Source organism: Chanodichthys erythropterus, chromosome 16, assembly GCF_024489055.1.
Source record: "Chanodichthys erythropterus isolate Z2021 chromosome 16, ASM2448905v1, whole genome shotgun sequence".
NCBI classification, from domain to species: domain Eukaryota; kingdom Metazoa; phylum Chordata; class Actinopteri; order Cypriniformes; family Xenocyprididae; genus Chanodichthys; species Chanodichthys erythropterus.
Window position 1 is genome coordinate 43396899 of NC_090236.1, and position 14245 is coordinate 43411143.

Here is a 14245-nt window from a genome sequence, read left to right on the forward strand (position 1 = left end):
TCAACGGCTCCAACAACTGCAGGGAAGCCCACAGTCAACATAAAAGTGGCTTTCTTTTGCAGAGTGGTTTGATGGTCAGTTGGAAAGTCAATGAACTGCCATAGAGTAGAGGCCAAATGTGATGTCCAGCGATATAAAAACTGACATTTTCAACCTTAATTCAACTTAATTAAACTTTTAAAAACGTGTTAAAAGATGTAAGCACATCGACTAGCTGGAGTCAATTGTTTCATGTGTGATAATGAAATGAAATTTCAAATTATTTCAAATTATGTTTGGCCAGTCTGTCATACAAAGAAATTATGAACACATGCAAAAACAAGAGAGAACCAATTAAATATGAAAAATTTTGTTGTATTCAGTGTCATATTTTAAAACATTTAAATAATATAAAAATAAAAATATTTTTTCTCATATTTTGATGGTTTAAGCGAAATTGTTTCCGATTAACAAGAAACTCTTGTTTGTATTTACTCTTGTGTACTGTATGTACATCGTTTGTGCTTCCTTGTCATTCCTTCATCAACTGCGCTTTATTTTTCGTGAAGCATTTTGTTTCATGTCAGCTGTGATGAACAGACATCCACTCTCATTGCGTGTGTAACAGTGGCCAGACTCTGAGAGTATTGCAGGTAAACTGACGCCCGCTAGAGAATGAGGTGTTTAACATCATTGGTAGTGCATTCGCCTCACGTGCCAGAAGCGATCGGACCGGGGTTCTTGACCGACTCAGAGCAGGGTGGCGACTCAGAGGTTAGGATTGGACAGTGAGTTTTGGAGGCGGAGCAATGAAGAGAGGGGTGTGTTTGTTTGGGTTGATTTCAAATATCAACAGTGTTCAACAATGAATTTGAGAAATCGCAAAAAGCACATTTAAATGTATTAAAATGCATTAAACATTAATTATTGTTTAAGTAATATTTATTAAATTTATTTCATTTATTTAAAGTTATTACATTTCTTATTAGGGCAGTTACAAAAAGAATTGTCAATCAAGTTTATATCATTTTATCAACTCCATGTCATCATATAACTCCAATACATCATATCTTCATTGGAAAGCATATATAAAGCATTCATTTCTGTTTTAAATCCTGATGTTAGCATGGAATGTCCCTTTTGCCTGAAAAGAGAGACAGTTTTTCATGCTTTTATGGAGTGTGATAGACTGAAGCCTTTATTTTTGGTCCTACAAAAATTGTTCAATTCTTTCAGTGAAGTGTTTCCTATGATAGCTTTTATTTTTGGTTTTAAATTTATTAAAAAGAAAAGTTGTATTTGTCAGTTGTTGAATTTTATTTTAGGACAGGCCAAATTAGCCACTTATGTGAGCAGGAAAAATAAGGTTTGAAAGGTTGTCGGGGGAAGATGTAGTTAATGTTTTTAAATATAGTAAAAGCAAGAGTATTAATTGATTTTCATTTTTACAAATCAATGAAAGATCTGTTAACATTTGAGATGAATTGGTCTGTTAATGGAGTTCTGTGCTTGGTTGTCGATGAAGAGCTGTTTTTCACTAATTTGTTGTAATTTTGTTTTTATTTCTTTCTACTTTTTCTTTTCTTTTTTCTTTTTTTGCATCTCCCTGGTGTGTTTGCAGCGATGGCTGGACCGAGGCCTGTGGTGATGAGTGGACCCTCTGGGGCTGGGAAAAGCACTCTGCTAAAGAAACTGCTCAAGGAGTTTGATGGTGTATTTGGCTTCAGTGTTTCCCGTAAGTCACATACTGTATGTGATACAAGTACAAATGCTAACTCAGCAATTCTTTTGAGGAAACTTTGCTAACACTTTACAATAAGGTTCATTAGTTAAACATTAGTTATTGTATTAACTAAAATGAACTAACCATGAGCAATACATTTGTTACTATATTTACTAATCTTCATTAACGTTAATTAATGAAAATACAGTTGTTCGTTGTTTGTTCATGTTAATTCACAGTGCATGAACTAATGTTAACAAGATTTTAATAATGTATTAGTAAATGTTGAAATTAACATTAACAAAGATTAATAAATGCTGTATAAGTGCAGTAAATGCAGTTCATTATTAGTTCACGTTAACTAATGTAGTTAACTAATGTCAACTAATGAACCTTATTGTAAAGTGTTACCAAAACTTTTAACTAAAAAAAAGATCTCTGATGTCTTTTGTCAGATACGACGCGAAGCCCCCGTCCAGGAGAGGAGAATGGCAAAGGTTAGGCTTTTGATCTTGAGTGGTACAGAGAAAAATGTTTTTCTGAAAATATCTTTTGCATTACCTTCATTGAACAAAACCCAGCTAGCATAAAAGATTTCCACAACAAGTCTTGTTAGTCGGCATGAAACAGTTGTGATTATTTTTATGATGTTTTATTAACAAAGCTAGGGAGGAGCACATTCAGATAATCTAACCAATCAGTGCAAGAGATCAAAAGAACATGGACAAAACAGTAACTCTTTGTTCAATGTGAGTGCCAAATGTATGGAAGTTAATTAATGCTAAAAGTACTTGAAATAAAAAGCTTGTTGAATTGCACTAATTAAAAAAAAAAAGTGCATTGCATTAACCGTGCTTGCGTTTTAATGCATTGTATTTTTAGAGCTTGCATTTTTGTGGGCTGAAATTCAACATTTTTGTATATTTATGCTGTGAATATTTCAATTCAAAACATTTCAGCCACATTTACATTATTAAAAATGCAAAGATTCATATTCACCTTTCAGATTTCACTTCCAACATATTCAGTCTGTTTAAAATGTAGGGTCTGCACAGTCTCAAGGATGAGCAGGTCCCACCATAAACTGTGTTTAAGCCTCAATTCACGGAACTTTGGTTTGTAAATCTTACATCGATTCCGGCCCGGCAGACACTAATGGATCACGAGACTCTTTTTTTATGACTATTTCGATAAGTCCCAAAACTCTCCTCTGTGACTTCCAAAGGAGATGCGAACCCCACGGATCAGGTTTCGAGGAGACAGGACCGAATTCCAAACGGTCATAAAAAGGAAAATACACGCACGCACCCACTGACACACACACACATACAAAGCCCTACATAAAGACTGTATACACAAATATTATACCTGCAAATATGAATGTATCTGCCACCAGGCCTGGACTGGTAATCTGGCATACCGGGCAAATGCCCGGTGGGCCGACACACTTGGGGGCCGGGCCGCGATATAATATGATTTTTTTTTTTTTTTGTAGACATAAAATTGGCCAACGACCGGCCCATAAAGCAGAGACAGCGGCCCATTGGTTCATTTTCCATACTGACACTGGGCTGGCCCAATCACATCTCTTAACAGACTCCACCCCCGTCCCCTGTGTTTCGTGTGTCATATGCAGTTGTCTCAGAGCCAAAACATCTGTGGATTAGGATGGAGAAACAAAAGCGCAAGTGCAAGGGTGGTGCGGAGAAGTTGCTGGCAAAAAAAAAAAAAAAATTGAGGTTGACGCCTCAACGTGCAAACATTACTGACATGTTTAGTACGGTTACAGTAGCTTCAGTTTACAGTACCTGACGACGTGCAAGAACACAGAAGAGACACCTGTCAGGCAGAGGAGCAGCAGGTGTTTGACAGTGAAGCCAATGAGGGACAGAGTAAGCAGGAGAGTATAATACAAGCGGTAAGCAGGGTAGTTACATGATTAACAGGGAGGCAGGGAGCGAGGGACTCACGATGCGAGGACGACGATGATGATGCTTTACCTAAATTAATGAATATTAGGCTAGAAGACAACATAATCGTCGTCGTTATTATAAAGTCAGACTGTCACCTACTGCTCTGGTCACTCAGTCAGCTAAAGTCAAATAGCACAGCAAAAGCTATTTTGCACTGTTTTTTTTTTTTTTTTTTTTTTGTAGCTAGCAGTGTGCCCTTGTAGCTATCAGAGTTCACTTATGCAGTAACGCCCCTTCTCGTTAACTAGAAAAACCTGAAATGATGCAATTTGGTTTTTCAAAAAAAAAAAAAAAATTCAGGTTATTATTTTAATGTAATATTACTGATGATGTGTTTATTTCACAACGAGACTATAGGTGTCTATTTATAGCCGTTAGTCGTGATGATGGTCTACTAGATCTCACTTTTCAGCTATAAAAAGTTATGTTTTGTAGCTCTTGTACCCCATTACTCTGGTATGAACACTTGGTTGTTTATGGCAAGTGAATGACATGTATATAATTTTATTAGGACGTTTTTTGCGAGTAATTTGGTAGTAGGCTATAGTTTTTTTCATTGTTTTTAATGGGGAGTATCTAAACAATAAGAGGTAAATGTTTGACACTTAAAGAGGGGTTTGTGCTCTTTAAAACAAAGTATATTTGTAATTATAGTTTTTCTTCTGTCTGTTTCGTTGAAAAAAATATTTCTTTATAGAATTATCAGTATACTACATCCATGTTCTAAGGGTTAACTAGCTTTTATAACATGGAGCACATTGTCCATCAAGATTATAATGCAAAGTTAAACACTTAAAATAAGATTTTTTTTCTGATCTTTGCTGTCTATTGGTGTGTAGGCCCTACTCCACTGCCACTTTTGATCACCAGGGAGTCAGTCAAGCGAGAGTGAGTACACTGGTCCACTTGCACTTACTACTCAGCTTTGTAGGGGCTTTGGGGAATGGAACAGTAGGTATGCATATTTACAGGGACTGCAAGGATGGTGTACATGGTGTCCGACCGATTGTGGTGGGCCGGTCTGAGCAAAAATGCCAGGGCCATTTTTTTGTCCCAGTCCAGCCCTGTCTGCCACTATGGTGCTTGTTGCATGTATGTGTTACTAATGTAGAATCGTAGAATTGACTGTAGTAGGTTAGTTTTCATGTTAAACGATAGTATTAGAGTAGAAAGTGTATCTTCTTTATGGGATGAGAGACACCTGTCAAGTTTGATCTCTCCGTAAAGCTGTGAGTCCGAGCTATTCACTCATGTACGTTACATTTCTGTCAAATGCATCGTTCAATGTTTAATAGTACTATGAAGAAAATGCACTGATTCAACATACCATAAATTAACTCGTTGGACAGGACAAAGAGATGTGGAAAACCGCCAAATTGCAACGCTATCATTGGGGAGGACGTTATCAAGGAGGCGTCCTGGCCTGTTGTCCTTAAAATACCAGGACACACGTCCTTTCGATGCACAAGTTTTCTGCCCAAGTTTTCTGCACGAGTTCCTGCCTTCAAGACGGACTCTCTTCTTTATTTTCCGGTCATATTACAACAGTTAAACCTTCGTTTGAAACTTCGCCGAAACAACCTCCGGAAGAAGAGACAACTATCAAATCGAGCGCTCCGAAACTCTAAGCACCCCAACGAACCTATGCAAGTATAATGTTTTACAATCTTAAATGCTGAGTTTCCTTGCTGGCTCTTAAAAGTGACTGTTGCAGTTTGCCATGCTTTGATCATCTCTTTCGTTTCTGCCTTTACTTTCACCTATATGTACTTGTATCTACTTGTGTCCATTTATCCGTAGGGTCTATAACCTTTGTATTACCCGTTCTGTGTATTAAATTCATCATATCCACGCTTATGTTGTTCACTTGCTCATTCAGCCACCACCAAGTCACTTTAACGTTCTGATTCTAATATCCTGGCTTTACATTTGGATGCCACCATAGAAATTTATCTTCGCGGCCAGAGGGTAATATTTCTGTCGTAAGAGTCTGTGGAACTTACCGGTTTGCTGGACGGACCGATAGTTCTCTACACAATTATTAAAACAGAGCTAATCATATATGTGATTGATTATAATTCGTTGTAGTTAATTCACCATATATGGTTAATTTCCCCTTGGGTCGGTATGTGCATAATGATTCATAAAACCGTATGAATTATTATATTCATATTCCACCCATAAATTGATTTAATAACTGTGCAAATCGTCACAAAAAATACAGCCTAAAATATTCAACAGGCAATTTTCGGTCCATTTTATTTCGCTTTACAAATTTACTTCCAAATTCGACAGAAAATTCAACATTGGACTTCCGGAAACTGCAGGAATAGCAGTAGATTGACGATGCATGATCTCCATCTACTGTTAGTCGTCCTCACCAGCAGGTGCCGCAAGCGGAGACCAGAGCAAAGGCTACAGTAATTCATCATTCATTCACAAAAACGGATTTACAGAAATAGAGTAAGTGGTAAGTGTGATTATTAGGGAATATATGCGGAAAAGCTGATAAAGACACAAAAGCTGTGTTTACGTTTAATTCAATGTCTTCACGATTACTTTCCCTGTGTAGCTTATACCCTGCATGTAAGCTACGTTATCTACCACGAATGAGATTATAAAACTTTTCCCACCCAATGCTGATGTACGTTACAGATTACATATTACATCTTAGGAAGCCATATATTGCTCTCGGCTGTTTAGTTTTCTTAACTTATATCGCAGCACTGTGATGCAGTACTAGGGTTTCCCTTATACATGACTCCAGGATTCCCCTGCTGTCGGGACATAGAAAACACTTAACGTAGCTTAATGGACTAGCACAGTGATATAAAATATCCAACTTACACCTTATTGGTGATGTTGACTCTACTATATAGGCTACAGGCAAGCAGATGCACTCAGAATAAGCGTTTCCCTGTGAAATACTGGCATAAAGTTGGCTTGACGTTTGGACGTTCGATATTCACAAATTTAGGGAGCGTCTCTAAAGTCACATATAATACTTAAACTCATAAAACAACTGTAAAGTGTTGGTGTCAGGCATGATGCACAGTGTTTAGATTTTTGATATTTATTAAAATAAACTGTAAAACACTGTAAATATTGCTATGTATTTCACTACTCATTTCAATACACACAATGTACTATCATTTAAAGCTCAATATCATTTGAAGAGAAGGACAGTCATAAAACCAAAAATGTTTATGTAGGTGTCAGGTATGATGCACACCTACTTCATGGGCCCTTATTTATTTTAATAAACATCAAAAAATCTAAAGGTGTGCATCATGCCTGACACTACATGAACACACTATAGTTGGTTTTATTAATTTAAGTCATTCTCTTCAAATGCTTTTGAAGTTAGAAACATGTATACTAGGGCTGTCAAACAATTAATCGCGATTAATCGCATACAAAATAAAAGTTTGAGTTTGCCTAATATATGTGGGTGTACTGTGTGTAATTATTATGTATATATAAATACAAACACATTCATGTATATATTTGAGAAATATTTACAAGTATATGTATTTAATTATTTTTTTTATATAATTTATATTATATATAAATAAAAATATTTTGTACATAAATAACATATTTCTCTTAAATACATACATTAATTTGTGTGTATTTAAATATATATACATAATTAAACACAGTACACCCACATATATTAGGCAAACTCAAACTTTTATTTTGTATGCGATTAATCGCGATTAATCATTTGACAGCCCTAATGTATACCAATGTTGTTTGTAATTTTTGAGACGTTCCCTAAATTAACAGCTATCGGACTAAGCAGTTTCACTTAGAAAAAAAATGCTTAATGAGGTTTATTGTGATGATAATAAAAAAAACTAATTCGGTATATACTATGTACATCAATAACCAGATGAACCCAGAATATTAACGCAACGTGCAAAAGTGTTTTTCTCCCATATAAAGTAAATGCTTAGCGTGCATTGTAAACGGTTGCATGTTTTTTTTTTTTTTTTTTTTTTACTAAGTACTTTCTGGGTTCTTCTGCTTGTTGTAAATAGTATAGTGTTGTGTATATTGTACACCAGTAAGGTCAATACAAGATATATGTTTTTTACGTAAAGTGTTATTGGGAAATCCTGAAGTATGACGTATGAGGGCAACCCCAGTATTACAGCACAGCATTGCACAATCTATGATAAAATTTAAGGAAATGAAGCAATCAAGATGTAATTCTTTAGCATTCCTCATGTTTGTTATAGGCTAACTTACATCAGCATCGGGTGGGAAAAGCGTGATAATCTCATTCACAGCTTACATGCAGGGTATAGGCTACACAGGGAAAGTAATCATGAAGATAATGATTTAAATGTAAACATATTTTTTGTGTCTTTATCAGATTTTCAGATATATTTTGGCCCTGATAATCACACATACACTCACCACTTGCTCTATTTCTATAAATTAGTTTTTTGTGAATGAATGATGACTGCAGCCGTTGCTCTGGTCTTCGTTAACAGCCACTTGCGGCACCTGCTGGTGAGGACAACTAACAGCAGATGGAGATCATGCATCGGCAATCTACTGCTATTCCTGCAGTTCCCGGATGTCCAATGTTGAATTTTCTGTCGAATTTGAAATACTTTTTGTGAAAAATTTGTGGAAGCGAATTTGTAAAGCGAAATAAAATGGACCGAAAATTGCCTAATAAATATTTTTGGTTGTATTTTAAACAGACTGAATATGTTGGAAGTAAAATCTGAAAGGTGAATATGAATCTTTGAATTTTTAATAATAAAAATGTGGCTGAAATGTTTTGAATTTAAATATTCACAGCATAAATATACAACCATGTTAAATTTCAGCCCACAAAAATGAAAGTCCTAAAAATACAATGCATTAAAATGCAAGCACGGTTAATGCAGTGCACTTTTTTTTTTTTCAATTAAAGCAATTCAACAGGCTATTTATTTCAAAAACATTTAGCATTAATTAACTTTCATAAGTATGCTCTATGACCAGTCATTTACGCCATTATCACCCAGGTGTTGATAGCGTGCGAACGCAGGTGAGACCTGAACAGCTCACATTGCTATCTCTGTTTAAACTCATTTAAACCTTTCCACTTTAAACATTCAACCTTAAAACGCAAAAGAGAACTTGCCCACGCTGTGAGGAGATGTGTGTGTGTATTCATCCGAAGCGCGAACACAGAAGGCCACGTCACAGTGTGCAAATACTCACGCAATTCTCTTTCAAGTCTTGTACCTGAACAGACAAATTCACACAAAAATTGTCAACATGCCCATCTTAGTGAGTATCCTAACAAACATAGTAGGTTATGTGTTAATACAAAAACGAGACAGACAACGCATGTGTATAAGTGTACTGGATCTTTGAATTATGTCTTAAAGGGACAGCAGTCTAATGTTAATCAAATGACAAAAGACAAAGAAATCACTCACCACTATTGAATGAATAGCTTTTGTAACTTCAATAATGTTTAATCTTTATTTAATTTATTCAAAGAAGTTTATATGCAGTGTTATTTTATATTTGATTACTTTATTCAATTTCAGTACCTGTTAGATACCTGAAAAACCTGTAAAGCATTGTTTATTTTATTTGTATCTTAGCTCTCAAGTATTTATTTGTGCTTTTTCTTTTAGTTAGATTATTTATTTTCTTTATTTGTATTTGACAATTGTCCTATTTTTTTACTGAACATAGCACATACCAAACCATACCGAAACCCTGACCCTAAAACCGTGATAAAAATTCAACCGTGTGTAATCCGAACTGTTCCACCCCTAAAGACAGATAGATAAATAGATGGATAAATATTTTGTATATATTTTTATATGTATATATTTTGATGTACATCCGGGTGAAATAGTTTCTGGAACATGAACAAATGTAGGACGGGCTTGATTTTGTCATTGGGGAAGTGACAGGTTGTCTTGCCATCTTGCCAGTAAACACATCATCAGGGAACACTCTAAAAGTAATTCAGTGGCTTAGTAAACATCACAGTAATAATTAACTTTATTAACTTAATAAAATCTCTGAATATCAGATACCTGATTACTTGATGGTTTTAGTTGAACACACCAAAATAATTGACTGAAAATCCAACAGTTAATTTTGTCTAAGATTTACAGTTAAGTAGTTTGTGCGTTGTTTTTTTTTTTTCTTTTTTTTTTTTCCCACTATATATTTTTTATATACTTCATATATTTGTGAAAATCAAAATATTTGCGAATGGAGAATTAAACTGATCTGTTTCAAGAACCACAAAAATTACTTAATTCAAATCAATATTATTAATTTTTAACACACACTAAAGAAATTGAGTAAGTTTACTCAATTAAAACATTGCACCCCTCCCCCACCCTCCGACATGACAACAACTCAACGGTTAAGTGAGCACGGGCTGTTTGAATACTTTCCAGTCTCCAGAGCAGTTCTCCCTTCTCAGCGTTACAGAATTGGTGCATTTCCTCTGTGAAATTCAGGTTTGTGAATGTTTTATTTTGTATATAAAATCATTACTGTTAGGGGTGTAACGATACGCTCAGGTCACGATACGGTACGTATCTCGATACGGAGTTCACTATACGATACGTATCAGGATATTTTGAACAAAATTAAACTGAAATTCACATAAAATTTATTTAAAAAACTAATTTCAATAATTTCCCTAGTTGTACATACAAGATCACATTTCAGGTTTAATAAAAATCTTCTGTATTCAAATTAACAGCTGAATAGGTCTGTTTGTCACTGAAAAAAATGTTAAAATGAACTTAGAATTTAAAAGGAACTTAGAATTAAAAATCCTAAGCGACCGTTCACATATTGAGTCTAAAAACACATGGAAGGCGCGGCCGCACCGCTTCTCCATCTTTCCAAAGTGCTTGCGCTCCCGTGGCGTCGGTCGTTGCTATGCAACCATGAACTGTGCTCGCCAAGAGGATCAGGAAGTTTCAGCAAAGGATAAAGTGATTTCTAGCCCTTGCATTAGCTTTACTACTAGATATATTTATGGACATAAGATATAAAAACCACCCTGTACAGCAGTGGCGAGGCTACAGAAGGGCCAGGGTGGCACTGGCCCACTCAGATTGACAGTTGGTCCACCCAATCAAATGAGACACAAAATATTTTTTGTGGGTAAGGACTAAGGAGAGAAAAATCACGCATACATGACAATAATAATGACTCAATACAGCTCAAAAACGCAAATCAAGTTTCAAAAATAAATTATTATTTTAGTGTGAAAATGTCTTAGATATAATTAGCCTAACTGCAACAGCCAATCAATAGGCTATTAGTAACTGTTTTAACCAATCACGGATTGTTGGGGGGAGGGGAAGATGAGTTTACATATGCTAGTGAAATAAACTAATATTAAACACGCACGAGGTAAGCATGTCGAAACAGATATCTTTGATTAAATATTTTAAAAAAACAAGAATAGAGCCTGAAAATACACTCGATGATGATGACGACGACAGTACAGACAAGTCAACTGATGACCAGCAGCCCACAACGTCATCTCTCCCGTCCACCAGCACCTCATCTCAACTCGGGCCCGTCCTCCAGAAAAGCAACTCACCGTCTGATTTATCCACACTCGATGAACCGCCAGCTCAGCCCGATTTACGCGAGTTTCCACGCACAACAAAACATGGCAAGTCCAGAAATTTTGCTTCCAAGTGGTACACAAAGTTCCCTTTTCTAGAATACAGCATAAAAAACGATGCAGTGTACTGCAAGATGTGCCGTCATTTTAATGACACTATGTTTGAGGGCGTGTTTAACGAGGGATACCGAGATTGGAAACACATCACGCAGGCCTGTGAGCGGCACCAAGGGAGTAAGCAACATCTGATCGCTCTCGAAAAGTATAATGGCTATAGAGCCTGTCATAAATCTGGCGGTGGCACAGTAGTCAACCAGATGAATCACGATGCAATGAATCTGTCATTCGTACAACGAAATCGGGAACATTTAAAAGTAATTTTGGACATTGTGGTGTTTTGTGCCAAACAAGATATACCACTACGTGGTCACAGAGAGAGTGATGATGCTTTGAACCAAGGCAACTTTTTACAACTGTTTAAGTTCATTTCCAAATATGATCCCGAAATAAAGGCACGGCTTGAGGAGATGCCTAAAAACGGCACTTTAATGAGCTCTGATACGCAAAACGAGTTGCTGGAGGCGGCCGCTTCTTTACTACTGAGGAAGATAAAGGCAGAATTGAATGAAACACCAGACACTTACTTCGCACTGATCGCTGACGAGTACAAAGACGAGTCAAAACAAGAGCTAATTGCAGTGTGTATCCGGTATGTTCACCAGGGAATGCTGAAGGAAAGAGCCGTTGGTTTTGTGGCCACTGTAGACATGACTGCAGCTGGCATCTCAAAAAAGATTCTGGAAGTGATTGAACCACTACAGCTGGACCCTTCTCTGTGTGTAGGCTTCAGCTTCGATGGGGCCTCCTTTATGCCTGGAAATAAAGGGGGAGTGCATGTTCTTTTGAAGCGGACCTTTCCCCATGCAGTGTACGTGCACTGTAATTCTCATCGCCTAAATCTGGTTCTGGCAGCAGCATCAAAAGTTTCCAGTCACGTCAGCACATTTTTTGATTCACTTAATTCTTTACATACTTTCATGACGGGAAGCATCCGACACGCCAGGTTTATGGAAATACAGAAACAACTTCATCCAAATCGCCATTGTCTTGAACTTGAGCGATCCATTGACACTCGTTGGAGCTCGAAATCCGGGTCTGTAAGCAAGGTGCTTATTTTATTTGACTGTATTTTAGAATTACTTGATGAATGTAGTGGAAGTAACCATAGCCAGACAAAAATCGAGGCACAGGGTCTTCTGCAACAGATCCAAACGAAGCGGTTCCTTTTTTTATTAGTCACATTTGGGAAACTTTTTGAGTGCAGTGACTTTGCCACAAAAGGACTGCAAAGCCCGACACTGTGTGTTTTGGACTGTATCCACCTTGTTGATGGCTTGAAAGATGCGTTTACTGTCTTCAGAGATAATTCACAGTGCGACTTTGAGAAAGTTCTGAAACTCACAGATGAGTTAATGAGTAAACATGAAATCAAAAACTTGGATGTAACCATCTCCCGACAAAGAAAGCTGCCTGCCAGGCTCTGTGACTCAGTGGTTGTGTCAAATATTTCAAGAAATTATGAGGAACGATGATGACCTACGGCGCTTATGGAATGAGATACTGGACCGACAGCTGACCGAGCTAAGGAGCCGTTTTCACGACGATCAGTATGGAATAATGAAAGCAGCTGCAGCCTGTCAACCACAGTCCGGGACATTTGCTGACAAAGGCTTGCTTGAATCTCCAAGTCAGCATTATGGCATAAAAATCGAGAACGCTGAGCTGACTGTGTTTACGCATCAGATACGTAGGAAAGCTGAGGGAGGACAGACATTCCAGTCACTAATGGAAGTCATAGACAGTTGCCCTTCTGATATTTTTCCGAACATGAATAAACTTCTGAGAATAATTATCACTCTCCCTATGACTTCATGTAGTGCAGAGCGCCTATTCTCCACCACTGGCAGGATCAAAACATCTTTTCGATCATCCATGGCAACCGCTCGCCTAAAGCACCTCGCCATCCTTTCTCATGAGCGTGAGATTACGGAGTCTTTAGATTACGATGAAATCATTGCGATTTACAACGCAAAGCCAAGACGTCTACGTCTTGTCCTTTTAAGATGATTTGTTTGGGCTTCAAAAACAATCAAATTAGTAAGTAGCCCTAAATTGATTTTATTTCTAGGCTAATTTGTGTGTTTGTGTTAGAAATTGCTATGAATAATATTGTGTTAGTTTATAGTTTTAAAAGTCTGTTTTGGGATCTTCAGTAGATTTATATATTTTTTAATTAAAAAAGGATGTGCTGGCTCGTATTCATGTTTACCTGCATAATGGTATGCACGCAGCCTGTATACTTGCAGCATTCTCTCTCTCTCCCTCTCCCCCTCTCTCAGATGTTGGTCTGCTGCTTGCCACAATGTTCAGATTTTCCCCAACACAGAGATTATCTTTGTTTATTGTTCTGTTATTGTTCTCTTCATTATTTATTTTATTAATGAATGAATTTTGTATTCATGGAACTGTTGGCTAACAATAAATCGCATTTAACTAATCTTAATTGTGAAATTATTTCATCCGATATTGTAAAAAATGTAATTTGAGAGTAGGCTTTGAGGTCCACCCTGTTTCACCAAGGTCCACTCACTTTAAAATTTCTGGCCTCGCCACTGCTGTACAGATATGAACAGCTGTTCGGCTGAGATTTTGATGTTTTGTTACGGAAAGGACATAGCTGATCAGTTGGTTCTTGTCACATGGCCTGCGGTGCGCTTGCGGCATTCTGAAAAGTTGAGAATCTTTCATCTCGATGCACCTGGAAAACGCACCGCATGCGCGTCACGACCGTGTTGCTTCCATTATGAGCGCGCCTGCCACGTGATTACATTTGAAATAACTGACTTGCACGCGGAAATGTGAACGGCCCCTAACTTCTTAAAG

The 14245-nt window shown here is 37.0% G+C and overlaps 1 protein-coding gene across 4 annotated transcripts in view; it reads left to right on the plus strand.

The window, feature by feature from the left end:
• guk1a (guanylate kinase 1a) overlaps window positions 1–14245 on the plus strand; it is a 47672-nt gene that overhangs the window by 17699 nt on the left and 15728 nt on the right. For 2 of the 4 annotated variants that reach the window (XR_010892036.1, XM_067364137.1), the window contains exons 2-5: window positions 1601–1714; window positions 2158–2199; window positions 4515–4563; window positions 5025–5321. Coding sequence is in view for 3 of the 4 variants with exons in the window: in XM_067364137.1 (XP_067220238.1) it covers window positions 1601–1714; window positions 2158–2199; window positions 4515–4563; window positions 5025–5321 (502 nt within the window). In the remaining variant the exon portion in view is untranslated. The remainder of the gene's footprint in view (window positions 1–1600; window positions 1715–2157; window positions 2200–4514; window positions 4564–5024; window positions 5322–14245) is intronic. The other 2 variants (XM_067364136.1, XM_067364135.1) reach the window with 1 other exon arrangement.